The following is a 17,063-nucleotide window of genomic DNA, read 5'->3' as shown; positions in this document are numbered from 1 at the left end:
GGAGGCTCCAAAGCACACACCGTGCCACCGGGGCTGCCAGAGAGGGTTGAGAGGCAGGGATCAGGGAGCCTTGGTGGTGTGAGAAGGCTGGGCAGCGATTAGAGAGGTCAGGCCCAAGCCGTTGTCAAAGGAGACGTCAACTTTTATGTAAAAATAAACACAACCAACACACAAGGCTTGTGCAAGTGCACTTGTGGGAAGTGTGGGGGGTGCGCTGGGGCTGCTGTTGCGAGTGGCCAAACCAGGGCCTGCCCTTCCACATACCTGGCCTGGGCAGGAGGCAGCTCTGTGCTGGAGCCCAGGCAGAATTCACAGTGGCAGACAGCCAAACTTAGAGTGTGCAAGAGTCCGAAGGGCAGGCCTGGTATCTGTGTTTGGTGGGCGTGTGTCCCCCCCCCCTCGCAACATGGCACCTGAGCCCCCCTCTCACACTTCCACACACCAAGCAAACACCCTAAACATTCAACAGATTCTCCCCCTAACCCCACAGAGTTCACGAGAAGCCAGACTCCACCCCATGCACACAACACAACACACCCACCCACTGAGAGAGCTTGCAGGTGCCACATCTTGGCCCAGAGGGTGCTCTATTTGGAAGGAAGGGCAGGCAAAGACAGGGCCTCCTTCTGCAGCCTCCTTGCAGTCTCTTGTTCTGCCGCAGCCCGGTGGGGTTTGGGTCTGGCTCCTCTGACCTAGGACGACAGCCTGGGCCAAAGTGTCTCCCCTTCTGCCCATCTGAGCATCCTTGCAGCAGCCGGAGAGCAGGCTACCCCTGCACCTCAAGGCTTAGGAGTGCCCGCTCTGTTCTCTGCAGGTTCCGGCCATTGTTTGCAAGGAGTCCAGGGCAGCGCAGAAACACACAGGTGCCCCAGCGCAGGGTGAGAGGACGTGGCCCAAGTGCCCAACCCCGCAGGGCCTCTTCTGTCCATTCACAGTCCATAGGGCAGTTCTGGTTTGGGCGGGGGCACCAGGAGCTCCTGGTACCTTGGAAGGCTCAGCGCAGCAAGTCTATGGATGCAACAATGCGGCTCATACGACAGAGTCCCGGATCTCGGAGCCGAGGCGCACACGTGGCCGCTGGGTGGGAGTCAACACCTCCACGACGCTTTCGTGGACGCTGAGCGGGCGTCGGTCGGACTCCGAGAAGGCCACGCTGGGCTGCGCCGCCGGAGCAGCATGCAGAGGCGTGTTGGCCGCATGGCTGTCGTGGAGGGCCTGGTAGCCCTTGTGGTCTAGGATGGCACTGGGTGTATGGGCCCCGTTAAGGGGCAAGTTCTCTGCGGGAAGCCCCATCTTGCGGGGTTTCTTGGGATGGGCGCTGGTGCACTTGCCCTGCTTGAGGAAGGTCTTCACGGCGTTGCGGTGCCGGTGCAGCACAAAGAGGGTCAGGAATGTCACTGTGACGGCAAAGGCCACGCACATCACTAGGAACTCCGTCCAGTAGGTCTTGCCCTCCAGCAGAGCCGACATGCTGCTCCCCGCGGCCGCCGCCGAGACGCTCCTGGAGGTGCTGATGGTCTCCAGGGGGTTCTGGAGGGGCACAATCCGGGCTCCCAGAGTGGGCTCAACCCGCACACAGTAACTGGCCATCAGCTGCCAGAAGCCACCTTCCTGTGACCAGCAGTCATAGCGTCCTGCCTGGGTTGGGCTGCCCATAAGCACCAGCTCCCCTTCGGGAAGCACCAGGACAGCCGAGGTGTTGATGGCAACCCCATTGTGCAGCCAGTGCCGAGAAGCCAGGTTGGAGAGCTGCGGGCAAGGGAGCGTCTGCACAGCGCTGGAGCCCAAGATCACCACCGCTTGGCACTGGGACTTTTCTGCAGAGGGGAGAGAAGGGGCACCCACCAGTCAGGCCCTGGGTAACACGGGGAGGCTGCCAGGCAGCTGAGCCCAGGAGACCCAGTGCAGTGTCAGACTGGGGCCTGGGAGACCAGCGTTCAAATCCCCTCCCACCCATCAAATTCACTGGGCATGGCCTTGAGCCAGTCACTGTCTCTCAGCCTAGTCTACCTCACAGGGTTGTTCTGAGGATAAAATTGCGGGGAACAGAAGAATGTATGCCACCTTGAGCTGCTTGAAGGAAAGGTGGAATATAAATGTGATAAATAAATAAGTTGCCAGAGAGACTCTAGGCCAGCAGGCAGGACAGAGCCAGAAAGAGAGTGCCTGTAACCCCTCATCTCATTTTCCCTCTTTGTCCCCAGAGTCCTCAAAGCCCCCACCCCAGCTTTGGTCTTTACCTGTGGCTGAGCGGCTGGGCTGTCCATTGTCCGCCTGGCAAAGCTGGGTGGCATCAGCCCCTTCGATGTCCTGAAGCCAGCCGGGCCTGGTGAGAGATGGAGGCAGTAATGGTGAAGGGAGAGGCAAGGAGGGAGGGGGCAGAGGCCACCCATGGGTTGAGGGGGAAGGGGAGGAAGGAGATAGGCACCCCCACTTAACCCTGGTGGAAGAAGCACTCACCCTGCATGGGGCCATGAGCGGTCTGGGAGAAGTGGATGGCAGGCCCCTCCGCTCCAGATGCAGAAGGGGTCCCGAGACAGGATGCATTCGGCACAGGTCCGGTACATGCTGCAGTTGGAGAGCGGCACTTGGACAAGCGCATTGTAGGAGGCAGCATAAAGGAGGCCCTGCGGGGAGGACAGGAGGAGCGAAGTCAGGCTCGTTCCACAGAGCAGACCCACCGTGCCCCCTGTAGGTCACCTGTCAGAGGGTCTCCAGTGGCCACAAGCCAGTCTTGCAGCACCTGACCCCTGTGGGCAGAGCAGCTGGCCATCAGGCAACAGAAGCTCTCAAAACCAGCCCTTGTAGCAAGTCCTGCCCACTGTGCCTAGCTAAGGGGGTCCCTGCTTCTTCAGCAGGATATGCCTGAGTCCAGGCTAGCACAGAGTGACGTTTCTGGGAAGGTGTGGAGGCAAGATATGGCACACCTTTCCCTCCAGAGACCCCAGGTGCCCACGCAGATCGAGGCAAGGGTGGATCTACAGCAGCCATTGAGGAGGGAACCCTCGCTTTGAAGCTCAGGGCTGAGTCCTCTTGAAAGGCACACAACCTCTAGATTGACCACTTCTCTCTCTCTTGTGGAGACGACTTCCCTCTTCTGATGAGGATGCTGGTGGGAGTTTCCCAGGATGCCCCTCTGTCTTACCTGGGCAGGGTCCAGAAGCAGCTTGAGGACAGGCTGCCCAGCAGGGAAGAGCTGGATCTCTTCAATGATTTGGACCTGCTGCTCCGTCACCACGGCCTTGTGCAGCCAGCCGTCATCTGCAAAGCAGAAAGGGGAACCCAGCAATGAGGGCCAGGGCAAACAGCTGTCTCCCACCCTGCCGGCCAGTCCCACACGGCAGAGCTCCATTCTCTCCCTCCCCACCTGTCCAGGGCCAGCCACAGAGAACCAAAACCTGCATGTTTGAAGTCTGGAGGTCCCAACCAAGAGAAGCCAAAAGCCTTCCCAGACACCCGACAGCCTGGTCTCTCCTGCTGTTGGGCATTTTCCTGCCTGCTATTCTGAGTAAGTGGAAACGACACAGAATCCCCTTTGTGGCCAGGCTGGCCTTAGGTTGGGCTAGACCAAGGTTTCCCAAACTTGGGTCTCCAGCTGCTCTTGGACTACAATTCCCATAACCCCTGACCGTTGGTCCTGTTAGCTAGAGAAGATGGGAGATGTAGTCCAAAAAACAGTTGGAGACCCAAGTTTCGGGAACCCTGGGCTATCCCATCAACAGCCTTTAAGGCAAGATGTGCCTCACTCTGCAACACTCTCCCACTGACCTCTCCCACCTTTAAATTCAGCAGTCTCTAATTCCTCCCCCAGCTTCTTTGGCCTGATGCAGACCCCTCAATAGGCGTCTTAAAGAATCGTAACACACACGGCAAATTGAAACAGGGAAATTCTGAAGGCAGCAGCGAGAACAAAGAAGCCAGCTGTAGAATGAGAGACTTGGAGTGTAATAATAATAATAATAATAATAATAATAATAATAATAATAATTTATACCCCGCCCATCTGGCTGGGTTTCCCCAGCCACTCTGGGCGGCTTCCAACAATATATTAAAAATACAATAAAACATCAAACATTAAAAACTTCCCTAAACAGGTCTCTCCCAGCCACCACAGGGCAGCTACAGCAGTCCAGGCAATGGAGAAGGTGGAGGAGGTCACCATCACCACCTTGCTGAAGATAAGCAGGCCCAAGCCTGGTCAGGGCCTGGGTGGGGAACCTCCTGAGAGCCTGCTCCCTTGGGTTCCATGATAGGCAGGATAGAACCCGGGGCACCTCCAAGAGTACTCAGGATGCAGCCCTGCTCTCTAAGGATGCCTCCTCTCTAAGGATGCTTGGAGCAAGTTTCCAGGAGAAGATCTAAGCCATTTGGGAGGAGGAACGTAAGAAGAGACCTGCAGGATCAGGCCAATGGCCCATCTAGCCTGGCCTCCTGTGTTCACAGCAGCCAACCAGATGCCCATTGCGGGAAACCCACAAGGAGAACCTGAGCACAAGAGCCCTCTCCCCTCCTACGGTTTCCAGCCACTGGCATGCAGAAGCATTGCTGCCTCTTGACCGTGGAAGCAGCACATACCCATCGTGGCTGGTAGCCCTGGAAGGCAGAGGGCCTTCTCGGTAGTGGCACCCACCCTGTGGAATGTCCTCCCATCAGATGCCAAAGAAATAAACAACTATCTGACTTCTAGAAGACATCTGAAGGCAGCCTTGTATCGGGAAATGTTAATGTCTGATGTTTTACAATTTTTATGTGCTGCAAGCTACCCAGAGTGGCTGGGGAAACCCAGCCAGATGGGCGGTGTGTGTGTGTAAATTATTATTAATAATAACCCTCTCCTCCAGGAAGCGCAGATAAAAGGCAGCCAGCACCTTGGAGGGTCCATCCTTCCCCTTGCCCAGCTATGAACCATCTCTTCCTCCTCCTGACATTCTAGCCATTGCCAGAGGGCCTCCCCCTGCCTCCCTCCTCCCAGCCACCGCCACCGCCATCATCACCACCCACCTGTGCCCAAGAACAAGACATCGTAGGCCCGGTGCAGGCCTTGGACACGCTGGACGCTGATCTGCTGGTAGCGGGCATGACCCTGCAGGAGGAAGAGTGGCTTGCTCCGGATGGGGCTGCTCATCAGGAAGTGGTCCTTGAGGTAGTTGAGCACCCGGTCGGGCATCTGGAGTGAGGAGTTGATCTTCATCCGCCGGGCCTGGTTGTTAATGCACTGTGGGCAGGGGGATTGGAAAGGAAGAGCTGTCTTGAAGTGAGCTAAGGTTGTCCAGCAATGGACTCTGGCAGCCCCTATGCTCTGCAGAACCTCAGGCAAAAGCCGAAAGCAGCCTGGTAGCCTTCAAGGTGGAGGGCAGGCAGACCCACCAGCATCAGTCACAAGGCCTTCCCACCCCCAAGCCCATGGAGCTGGTTGCTGGGTGATGGACATACCGCTCCAGGTCGGGGCTCCGGCACAGGGTGGGTGTCCGTATACCACTGTTGGGTCTCCCGGTTGACTTCCTTGTAGAGCCCACTGAAGGCATCCTCCACATGCGCCTTGGAGAAGGCACAGACTGCTGCGCCCCCAGTGCCCTTCCTGTCCCTGGGAGAGAGGAGGAAGGAGAAGGAGGGTCAAGGATGGGACAGTCGAGAAATAAGAATGAAAGATTTAAACTACGATAACCTCACTTGTCATTTGATATAATTTTGTTTGATCTATATGCAGGAGTTGGTAAAGGCACAGCTGAGGGATGAGGAATTTGCTAAAGAAAAATAGGTGTTAATTAGAGATAAATCTGTTACTTAAGCAGCATGTAAAAGGGGAAGAAATTGAAATATCTGAGAGAGCAAGAAGCCAGGTTTTTTTGGGGGGGGGGATGTATTCGTTTTAATTTGGCGTTGATGTGTTATAAATTTGAAAACTGAATAAAAAATAATTGACAAAAAAATAAGTAAATGGGGCAGTCAGGAACCCACAGGCATGCAGAAGTAATGGGGCATGCACCAAGTGCCCTCTGCCAAGAGAACCTGGCAGCCCACAGAGGCAGCCTCCTCTCGCTGCTCACCACTGAGAGGTGAAGACCCCGTAGAAGACGGTCTCTGCCAAGCTCTCGCCTGGGGTGAGCACAAACATGTCCTGCAACACGTTGAAGGGGAAGCCGTCTTCGGGGTGTGAGCACAGCAGCTGGGCCTTCAGGAAGGTCGTCCACCGCCTCTGGAGAACCCGCTCACCCCCAACGTCGCCCTGGCAGGGAGAGAAAGAGGTGGTGAGGGGTGGTGCTGTCATGCCAAGTTGCAAGAGCCGGGCCTAGAAAAGGCACAGTGTGGCAGGAAGGACATCTAATGGGCGTTTAATTTTGGACTTGAGACAGGCTTGGTGGAAGATGGTTAGACTTGGGGCCAAATGAGATGTAAGGTAAAGATAAAGGGACCCCTGACCATTAGGTCCAATCGTGACCGACTCTGGGGTTGTGGCACTCATCTCGCGTTATTGGCCGAGGGAGCCGACGTACAGCTTCCAGGTCATGTGGCCAGCATGACAAAGCCGCTTCTGGCGAACATGTAGCTAGATGCAAATTATTCTTCCCTCCCCTCCCCACCCACCCACCCAATGGGGGGGGGAGGCAAGTTCCTGCATCCCAGATGCTCACATCTAGTTTGGTCCCAAGTTGTATTACATTACAGAGTCCTTTGAGGGTGTAACTGGATTCACTTTTATTTCTAAGACAGTATGGGATTAACCTTGCAGCAAAAGGTGGCACAGTGGTTAGAATGTTGGACTGGGACTTGGGAGACCGGGGTTCAAAATCTCCACTTGGCCACAAAGCTTACTGGGTAACCTTGGACCCATCACCATCTCTCAGCCTAGCCAACCTTACAGGGTGGTTGTGGGGATTAAATGACGAGGAGGAGAACCATGTAAGCCACCTTGAGCTCCAGGGAGAAAGAGGTGGGATTTAAATGCAATAAATAAGAAATGCTTCAATAAAACTTTGAGAGGAACAGGTCGAAACCTGTTGCATATAAAAACCGAGTTCCCCACTTAGGACAGAAAGGTGGCTTTTAAATTTTTTTAAGCTCTCCTTCCACGCTGAACCCAGCTGGGAGCTTTCAGCTGCCACTTGCTGTTCCTGCTGGTGCCGAGAGAAGGCATGAGAGAGCAAGAGGTGGGCACCAGGGGACGCTGCAGGCCCAGAGAAGGCAGCAAGGGCAGCTGCATATTGCTAGTTTATTAGTTTATGACCATTCTTCTCCCTGGGAGAAGCGCTTGTAGAAACTCCTGCCTCAGGCGCCAAAATAACTCGGCCAGCCTTGGGCACAATGAACCTTGACTTAAAGAGGGCGGGGAGGACCATTTACTGCTCTGGCTCAGGCAGCAAAATGTCTTGGGCTGGCCCTGGCTCAGCAGAAAGGCAGGTTGCCTCCTCCTCCAAACTTTTGCAAAGAGCAGAAGGGGGGGGGCAAATATCCTGGTCCCCAAACAGACGAAGCCTTCCTCACCTTGCACACGCGGGCGATGCGCGACACAACAGTGTCTTCAAAGAAGTCAAACTCCTTGCCACTTTCGCTGAAGAAGAAGTAGATCTTGTCGTCGTCACCCCCCTGGGGGCTGCTGGGCAGGTGGCTCTCTCGCAGGTAGGCCGAGCCCACAAAGAAGGGATCTGTGGCACATACGAACATAGGAAGCTGCCTTATACAGAGACAGGCCATTGGTCCATCTTGCTGAGCATTACCTACACTGGCTGGCAGCAGCTCTCCAGGGTTCCAGGCAGGAGTCTCTCCGACCCTTACCTGGAGATGCCATGGGGGGCTGAACCTGGGACTTTCCACATGCAAGGCAGATGTTCTGCTGCTGAGCTGCAGCCCTCCTGATGGCAAAGAGGCAGGCCTTTCTGCAGTTGCTCCCTCATCCCATTTACCCGGATTCAAGGAAGAATCTTGGAGTCCCCCATCCCTATGGGGAGTCTAAACCAGAGCTGCAGGGGGTCTGGCTGGTGGAAGAACACCTTGGCTTGAAGAAGGCTCTTGCGAATTCACTCCTGCCCCCAAGGCCATGGGAAGGGCCAGTGAAGGTCTTGATGTCTGAGCCATCTGAGGCAATAAGCATTCTCCCCAGTCGTCTCACTGAGCAGCGGAGCTTCCCTGCTCACCCACCTCCTCCAGCATCATGAAGGAGAGGACTATGGATGCCTACTAGCCACAAGGCTCAGCTCTGCATCCACAGTCAGAGGCAGCCATGATTATGAATACCAGCTGCTGGAAACCGCAGGAGGGGAAGAGGGCTCTTGTGCTTGGATCCTGCTTTCAGGGTTTCCCTTTGGGGCCTTTGGTTGGATGATTGACTAGATGGGCCTGATCCAGAAGGCTCTTCTCATGTTCTTACACTACCCCACACACCTTGCAGCCAGTTGAGCGAGTTCTCGGTCTTGATGGCTGAGCGATTGCCATGACTCCGCAGGATGGTCGGCTCGTTGCCTTGGAAGTTGCTCACAGTCCCCGCGTACAGTTCTCCATCTGCCAGAAAGTATGCCCATCAGGGAAGACCCTCAGAGCCCTTTACCAGACACCCAGGGACAGTCTCCTCTTCTTCAGTGCTTTAGAAAGACTTGGCTGGCTCCCCTCTCCCTGCTGCATTGCAGGGGACCAGACTAGTTGACCCTTTGGGTCCCCGTCCCACCACCTATGATTCTATGACTCTTCCAGTCCTGGGGTGGCCCAGGCCCTTCCCTCCTTGGTTCCATGGAATGAAGGGAGGCAGCCACTGGCTATAATCCAGGATCTCCTTACCAACCATGATGGCCGTGGACCTGTATGCAGGATCAAAGGGGCAGCGCCCTTTCCCGTCCTCCAGCAACAGCTTCCCAGAGGCCTCTCGCTTCAGGCTGAATTCTGGAATGTTCTAAAGGGGAGGATGGTGCAGTCAGGAAGATGCCTGGAAGTATGTATTTGGGGGTGGTGTTGCAACAAAAACGTTTGATTTCTGTTTTTTTTAAAAAAAGGTCTGGGAGCTCAAATAGGCCAGGAGACAAGACCTAGCCTAACCCTTCCCACTAACCCCAAATAGAAGGGGCTGGGGCTCCCTGAACATGTAGACCAGGCACCCCCAAACTCGGCCCTCCAGATGTTTTGGGACTACAATTCCCACCATCCCTAGCTAACAGGACCAGTGGTCAGGGATGATGGGAACTGTAGTCCCAAAACATCTGGAGGGCCGAGTTTGGGAGTGCCTGATGTAGACTCTAACTATAGGGCCATCAATAAGACCCTTGCACAGCCTCCAGGTGCAAATCCTGCCAGGGTCTTGGCCTGTGAGAGCACTGAGCTGTGTTTTCAACACTACAGCAGTCAACAGCAGTGGGTCCTTCCCAGAAAACAGGACTCCATCCAGGGTCTGCCCACAACTGGCAGCTGGAGGCTTCCTAATGAATGGGGCTTGATCCTGTGCGAGAAGGTCCATACAGGACTGGGCCAGGCTGCCCAGGGAGGTGGTGGAAACTCCTGGCAAGACAAACAACTCCAAAGGGCATTTCTTGGATCCTGCTGAAGGATGCATGGGATAATCTCTTGAGATAGCTCAGCCTCTGCCAACCTGGTGTCCTCCACATGCTTTGGACTGCCGGTACCACCACCACCAGCCCCAGCTTGCATGTGACACAGGGGTCGATGGGGGAACTGCCGCACTGGCTGGGCTGCTGGGAGTTGTATTTGTAGAACCCGATAGATCTGCTTCTCCAAGGTGAGGGGTCCCATACTGGCAGCAAGGTGTGCCTCCCCCCACAAGCTTACTCACAATGTAGGTGCAGGTGGGGCTGAAGGCGCTGGTCCCACAGGTGTACAGGTGGGTACTATTCAGCTGCAGCAAGATCTTGATGTAATTGTGACAGTCTCTCTGCACAGGACAGAAAAGGAAAGCTTTGAGCTCCGCCTAACTCAGAATGCCCCCCAGCAATGGAGGGGATGCCTTGAGCAGGTCACAGCCCAATCCAAGGGGCAGAAGGAGCCCCCATGGCACAGGAATGGCAGACCCACTTCTGGTAGGGAGGGGGGAGTCACGTCCCTAGCACTCACCTGGGGGTCTTTGCCCTTGAAGACACACTGGCGCTTCTTCTCCTCCTCAGCCCCCCACAGCAGCTGCAGGACAGGAAGAGAGGAAGTGACCAGGGGGCTTGCCTCCCTCTAGGGCGGTTTCTAGAATGGCATTTCAGAGCCATCCTTGGCAGGCTGTGAGCCCCAGCAGTGCCCCTCTTGCCCCATTCCCAGTTGGACCCTTGATTTCCCAATCTTCCTTGATTTTCCCACTGGTACTTTCTGGGGCCTCTCAGTGAACCTCATCTGTGCCTGTGGCAGTCTCCAGCCCCAAAGGACAGCTCACCTGCTGCAAGGGGGGCCAGCCCAGTGATGTCCAGTGCCAGGGCTGCAGATGCATTAAATGGAAAACCCCAGCATTCCCCTAAAGTGGCCCAAATACTATGCCAAGAGGATGACCGGGGCATCTAGAGTAACTGCCATGGGGCAGGGCCAAGGGAAGCAGCAGCAGCTGCCCAGCCCTCCTTTGGCACCTGGGAGGCTATGGGGTGCTGACCAGCATTTCCAAGCTATCCTCCTCAATCAAATGCTGAAGCAGCATGCTTTTAGAAAGACAACAGGCTCCAAGATCCTCAGGTTGCCAGTTTCTGTGCCTGAACCCAAAGAGTGCAGTTGTGTGTGGCAATGGTTAGGAAACCCTCCCAGGCTAGGAACCCTCAGAGGGGGAAGGAGAGGCAGCCTCTGCTGCCAGTGTTGAGGACTGGCTCCTTGACTGCTGCCCAAACTGCTTCCAGGATGAGTAGGGACTTGCTGGTCCCATCAGACTGAGAGGTACAGTACAATGGAAATACCAGCCAGCCCGTCAACTAGCGGTGTCCTTCCTGCATATTTCCACTGCCCATCTGAACTGTGGGGCTCTAAAGTGGCCGGTGGGCACCCTGCACTTACTTTTTGGTGCTGTGGCCCAGGAGAGAAGGAGCTGGTGTTGAGGGCAAGGAGCCTCTCACGGGCACCTGCGTACAAGGTGCCCCCATCTGGGCTCAGCAGCATCGTGGTGTAGTTGGTGATTCCAGGCTCTTCAAAGCGGGTCAAGAGCCGGAGGGGGGAGCCTGGGGGGGGGGGAGAGAAGGTAAGAAAAGAGAGATGGCCTATGAGAGGCAGGTTGAACCCCAGTGTCCCAAGCAGTCCTGCCCCCTCACCAAGCAGAGAACAAAGGCGCTGCCACATTTTAACAACTTATCAAGCGTGTCTCAAATGCACCTTCATTTGTCAAAACAAAGCTCAAGGTAGACATAACAGGTCAGAACTCTCCAAAAAGGCATTTGAGTGTTGCAAACAACATTCAGTATTGCAGAATGCCCAAGAGCAGCATTTTGCTCAGGGAACTGGCCACACACAAATACAGAAAAGGTGAATGAGTTTCAATAATCCACCCGAGCAGAAGGCGGAAGACAGGAGTCCAGCCTTTTCAGATTATCAAAAGCAATTATTTGCTCCCAGTTTTTTCTATCCATTACAGGTTTTGCAGTTACTTTTCTCTCATGTCCACCTCTGTGCTGATAATGGCAAGGTTGCAGGGTTGATCCCCATATGGGACAGCTGCATATTCCTGCACTGCAGAGGTTTGGACTAGATGATGCTCAGGGCCCCTTCCAACTCTACAAATCTATGGTTCTATGGTAAGGGACCCAGGTGGCGCTGTGGTTAAACCACTGAGCCTAGGGCTTGCTGATCAGAAGGTCGGCGGTTCGAATCCCTGTGACGGGGTGAGCTCCCGTTGCTTGGTCCCAGCTCCTGCCAACCTAGCAGTTCGAAAGCACGTCAAAATGCAAGTAGATAAATAGGAACCGCTACAGCGGGAAGGTAAACGGCGTTTCCATGTGCTGCTCTGGTTTGCCAGAAGCGGCTTTGTCATGCTGGCCACATGACCTGGAAGCTATACGCCGGCTCCCTCGGCCAATAATGCGAGATGAGCGCGCAACCCCAGAGTCGGTCACGACTGGACCTAATGGTCAGGGGTCCCCTTTACCTTTTACCTATGGTAACTGGTGGCGCTCATGGTGTCGTTGTCTCCATAACAGCCTTGGGCAAGGCAACATTCCCAGAGGCTGTTGTATGGCACACGCCAAAATCTCAACAACTGGCTTACTGGTTCCCTCTTGCATTTGGGGGTGGGGGGTGGGGGTGAGGTGAGGGACTCCCTGAGGAAGAGCTGGCTGCTGCTCGAAATTCCCCTCCACCTCCACACCTGGGATGACTCTGCCTGTGCTCCTTTCCCCTTCCGCTTCAGAGCAGAGGTGACACCTGACTCTGGGGGAAAGACCCTCCTGCAAGGGCCTGGTAGCTTCCAGTCAGGGCTCTTGCTAACAGGAAATGACTCACCTCTGCCTGAGGGTACCTGAAACTGCTGGATGATTCAGCTGCAGTGCAGGATGGGACCCTATTGAGTTGTTGGGGGAGGGGACCCTGTGAGTCACCCATTGCCATTCTTGGCCCAACTCCTTGTGGGGCACTGGCACCTACCTATTTGAACTGGCACACAGCTGAGGTCTCAAGGGCACAGCTTTCAGCCCCAGGACCTCTCATTTTGGAGCGTAAGCCAGAGTTACCATGCTGTGGACGCCCAGAGGACTGGCTGGGGAGGCTGGCGGGGTCTGTGTAGCTTCAGCAGAAGGGAGGGAAGGGCAGAGTACCTGGGTGTGGCACCCATCACAGGGACTCTCCCTGGGAGCCTGCCTGCAGAGTCTGGGAACAGCCTCTGCGCTGGATTGCAAAGCCCAACCCAGGTGACCTTGGGTGACCTTCCCTGTTGCACGACTCCAGCTCTGCAGCACAGCCTGTTCTGTGTGTTTCAAGCAAGCCTGTGCCTGATTGTTTGCCACTGGACAAGTTCCAGCCCGTTCCTGCTCCTGCTTCACTAAAAGGCTGAAAAGTTCTCCCAGCCCTGCTCTTCCTCCTGGGTGGCAACACAGGCCTGGCATAGGTGTGGGCGGCTGGTGCTCCGGCCTTGCCAAGGGAACCCGGAGCAGCTTCTCAACTTCAGCCCACACGTGGCTCAAAGAGCCACACTGTTTGTTCCCAGCCAGCCATGGGCAACAGCCATCTCCCTGCAGCTCTGTGGACCGTGGCGGAGAAAGGAGGAACTTCCAGTCCCCTTCTGCTGCTCCTTTGATAGCTGAGGGGCTCTGGGAGTTTGGAAATTCATAGAATCATGGAACTGTAGAGTTGGAAGGGACCCCAAGAGTCATCTAGTTCAAACCCCCCCCCCACAGTGCAGGAATGTAAATTCCTCTTTAATAAACTAGAGCAGTGATTTCCAAACCTTTTCAGGCTGCCCCCTTGGTTCCACAAACTCATCCCCAGTGCCTCCTACCTTACCCTATAACATAGCTGCCAAGTTATCCCCTTTTTTAAGGGATTTTCCCTTATGCTGAATAGGCTTCCTCGCGAGAAAAGGGAAAACTTGGCAGCTATGCCCTATAAAAAGCAGTACAGTGGTACCCCGTATTAAGAAAAGCTGTTTGCATGATCCACTAAGGAAGGTAGTAAACACAATGACATTCAGAACAGTAACAATTTCACACTTATTCAAAATCTTATTAAACTACTAGTTTAATTCAATTCAATTAATTTCAATTTAATTAAACTCGTTTAATTAAGTCAACAGAATTGATGAGCTTGATCCAGTGATACCAGCTTTTCGAAGTCTGACAAATAGGGCCCCACTGTCATCCCGTTGCCTCTTGGTGTCCCCCTAGGTCATTCCAATGCCCCCCCCCAGGGAGTGGTAATGCTCACTTTGTAAAACACTGAATTAAAGGATAACAGAGAGGTGGTCCGCTTATGGGTTACCAAAACACAGGAAAGTAAATGCATCACCCCAAAGAAAGAAAAAAGGCACAGATCTGCATAAAATGTGCATACGCTAGTTTAAATGCACACGAAAGCTCATACCAAAATAAAAACTTAGTTGGTCTTTAAGGTGCTACTGAAGGAATTTTTTTTTATTTCACTGCATTCAAGTTTGGAAGCTGCCTACTGAAACAGGCAGTGCTACACAAACACCCCATGCATGCATCAATCACCTGACTGCCTGCACACCTCCATCAATCCACCTTGTGACACTCTTCCCATTCCACCTGGCTCTCCCACAATACAAGCCTCATCTAAAACCTGCCAGCCAGCCCTAGCCAGGAGAAAATGCTTGAATCTGATTGAGAACCTGAAAGGTGACACATGGAGCACTGGTGTCCCTATGAACTGAGTAAGCAAAACGTTCTCACACAGGTGAGTGGGAGAAAGATTCAACGATAATTGGTCTCGCTGGTGAGGCTCTGTGGGTGAGCATCGCACAGGTACAGTGAGAGATCAAAAGAACACCTGGGAGGACATTCAGGCACCGGTGCCTCTTCCCAAGGACTTCCCAGCTGAGAGCTTTGGTAGGTGCCCATCCCCCAAGGATGACTAATGGCCTTGAGCCCCACAGGTGGCATAAGTGTGATACAAAAGGGGCAAAGGGACAGCAAGAGTCTGTCTTGCCTTGTCTCTCCCGTTAATTACTCATCAAAGGCAAATGAGAGGAAAGAGAAGGAGGCCAAAGGAGCTCCCCACAGGTGACCTGCTCTCTTGCAGCTGAGTCACCCCTTGAATGTGTGCCAAAAGGTGAAGAGGACTGAAAGAGGGACTGTCCCTGGATAACCGGCGGTGCTAAGAAGCAGCTGGCCAGAGTATCAGGGCACTCTGCCTGTGGGGATACCTCTGGGCCTTTATAGATCTCATGGGCAGAAGAAGGAACACAATAGGACAAACTCTGGAATTAAAAGTGTGGCTCGTCAATGGAGACCTGGAGGGTTGGTGAGGATCTCTCTCTGATGCAGAGGCTGGGCAGCCATTTGAGCAGGGGGCAGATCCTGCTGGCTCTGTCCAATCCCAGCAAGCTACAACATTCATCTATTAATGGAGTTATTCATCAATTTTCACAAAAGATGCCTCAGAGCAACATGCAATTCATAAAATATGAATAGTGTAAGAAACACTCAAGCCAAACACACAAATACCAAAAAGTGCCCATCCATCAATACACATGAAAAGGTCAGAAATCTAATTTCAAGATAATAAAAATCAAGATAATAAACTTTTCCTAAAGGAATGGAAATGGTTTGTTGTATATTTACAAGCAAACTGTAAACAGATAAACATTGGCAGGATTATTACAATAACTGGCAGTTTCAAAAAATGTATATCAAAGTAGATGAATAAAAGAATGAATTAAGATAACTTAAAATATGCAGGGAATGATAAAATAAATTTAAGGAACCGCAGAAAGAGGAGGAAGGAAGTCGAGGTTTGAAATGTTAGAACCACTGTTACGCTATTGTTGAAATGTATACAACTGAAAATCATAAATAAAAATTGTAATAGAAATCAAATTTTGAAACAGTCCAATGTTATGAGCCAGAACCTGGGGACAAAAGCATCTAAATTTAGGGACTATAAACTGAGCATGACGGAGTCAGGTGGTCCTCCCTGGGTAGAGCATCCCACCAAGGGAGCGGGGGGGGGGGCAGGAGAAGACACTAGCCAGGCTGTGCCCAGCTCCTCTCTTCCCTTTTTCCAGTCACATCACCCTCTGTCCTTCAAGCTATTCTTCCTTATTCCCAAGAAGCAGGCATGTCCAAAGTCTGTTTCGGGGGCCTAATCTGGCCTGCCGAATCCGGCCCCTGTGGCAGTTTATTTCCTGGGGTAAAATCGTAAAAAAAAGCTCAACAACTTCAATCCTAAAAAAAGGTCAACAGCTTTGGTCGGCCCTCACACATGTTCACTTCATCAAATCTGGCCCTCTTTGAAAAAAGTTTGGGCGCCCCTAAGGCAAACTTTGCAGGAAGTCCTGGGGCTCCGTCAGCGGGAAGGCCACTCTGGGCTGAGAAGGAACAGCTGGCTCAACCTCTTCTGTGCAGCACAGAGAGGCCCCGGCCCACAACTAGATACCAGCATTCCCCGGGGCTCCTCTCATACCCAACTAGGCGCAAAGAATGCCTAGTTTGTCAGCTGACTCTCACAAGCAAGATGTCATGCCCTCCCCTGCCCCCCCCTCTGGCAGTCTTCACCAACCCATAGCCTTCCAGATGTTTAGGACTACAGCTCCTAGCAGCCGCAGCCTCCATGGCCAGAAGATGGGAGTTGTATTCCAAAGGATCCAGCTTGGCAAAGGTTATGCAACTGTGGAAGCCAGGGACTGAGGTGCAAGTCACGGGCCAGGCTTCTCTGCCCCCCCCCCTCACACACACTTTGCCTCTCGCCACTGTGCCCTGAAGCCTTGACTAAGCTTGAAGCAGGCTTACAGACAGCACAGAGAGCTGCATCAGCAAAGGGACCCAAGAGTGGCTAAAGGTAGGCCCCTATGGGGGAAGAAAGCAAGGCTTTGCCCTGCCCCAGCCTGTCCATCAGCCCATGCAAGCAAAGCACTGGGCAGAATCTCCCTCCAGCTCAACAGTTGCTCCTCCTATGGGATTCTCCGTAAGATTCAAAGACTAGGCCAACCAGCTGCGCCTGGCAAGAGATCTGTGAGCACAAACAGAGCCAGCTGGGTTTTGCTGAGGGCAGCACAACGCTTTTTGGCAGGCTGGATGAGGGGGTGGGATTCAGCAAAGCCCCTTCTATCCCAGGAGAACAAGTTTAGATGGGTTGAGAGGAGGAGAGGATGAACACAGTATAAGGGCTATGAAATCACAGAGGGGCTAGCTAGAGTTCTCTGCTGCATTGCTTTCTAGAGACCATGGATTCCTTCTGGGTGAGACAGCAGCATTCTGGGAAGGGCGGAGAGGCCCCGATTCTGACAATTTCCACCAACAATTCAGAGTTAGGCTTCCTCCATGGCACCAAACCTGAATGAAGTGGGGCAGAGATTTCCCCACTGCTGCATTTCTCCATGCAAAGTTTACCTTTAGAAATGCCTTGCTTCATAAAGCAAGCGAATGAATTGACAGAGTGCAGCAGCACAGTGGATGGCTGCAGCTTAAAGTCAACGTTGCAACTAACTTTTTCAGGCGACTCTC

General features: G+C 53.6%; 1 protein-coding gene across 3 annotated transcripts in view; it reads right to left on the bottom strand.

Annotated features, from left to right (window-relative positions):
• Positions 1-124: 124 nt before the first annotated feature.
• Positions 125-17,063, bottom strand: part of SEMA4B (semaphorin 4B) — a 36,424-nt gene continuing 19,485 nt past the window's right edge. For all 3 annotated transcript variants that reach the window (XM_088657470.1, XM_088657469.1, XM_035130452.3), the window contains 13 exons: positions 10,957-11,117; positions 10,051-10,113; positions 9,773-9,871; positions 8,770-8,881; positions 8,380-8,496; positions 7,483-7,643; positions 6,048-6,226; positions 5,434-5,584; positions 5,002-5,215; positions 3,146-3,261; positions 2,461-2,627; positions 2,241-2,326; positions 125-1,817 (listed from right to left, as the gene is read on the bottom strand). In XM_088657470.1, the coding sequence (XP_088513596.1) occupies positions 1,030-1,817; positions 2,241-2,326; positions 2,461-2,627; positions 3,146-3,261; positions 5,002-5,215; positions 5,434-5,584; positions 6,048-6,226; positions 7,483-7,643; positions 8,380-8,496; positions 8,770-8,881; positions 9,773-9,871; positions 10,051-10,113; positions 10,957-11,117 (2,414 nt within the window). In that variant the 3' untranslated portion in view covers positions 125-1,029. The remainder of the gene's footprint in view (positions 1,818-2,240; positions 2,327-2,460; positions 2,628-3,145; positions 3,262-5,001; positions 5,216-5,433; positions 5,585-6,047; positions 6,227-7,482; positions 7,644-8,379; positions 8,497-8,769; positions 8,882-9,772; positions 9,872-10,050; positions 10,114-10,956; positions 11,118-17,063) is intronic.

This window comes from Zootoca vivipara, chromosome 13 (assembly GCF_965207765.1).
Source record: "Zootoca vivipara chromosome 13, rZooViv2.hap1.1, whole genome shotgun sequence".
NCBI classification, from domain to species: domain Eukaryota; kingdom Metazoa; phylum Chordata; class Lepidosauria; order Squamata; family Lacertidae; genus Zootoca; species Zootoca vivipara.
This window is presented reverse-complemented; position numbering and strand designations above follow the sequence as displayed.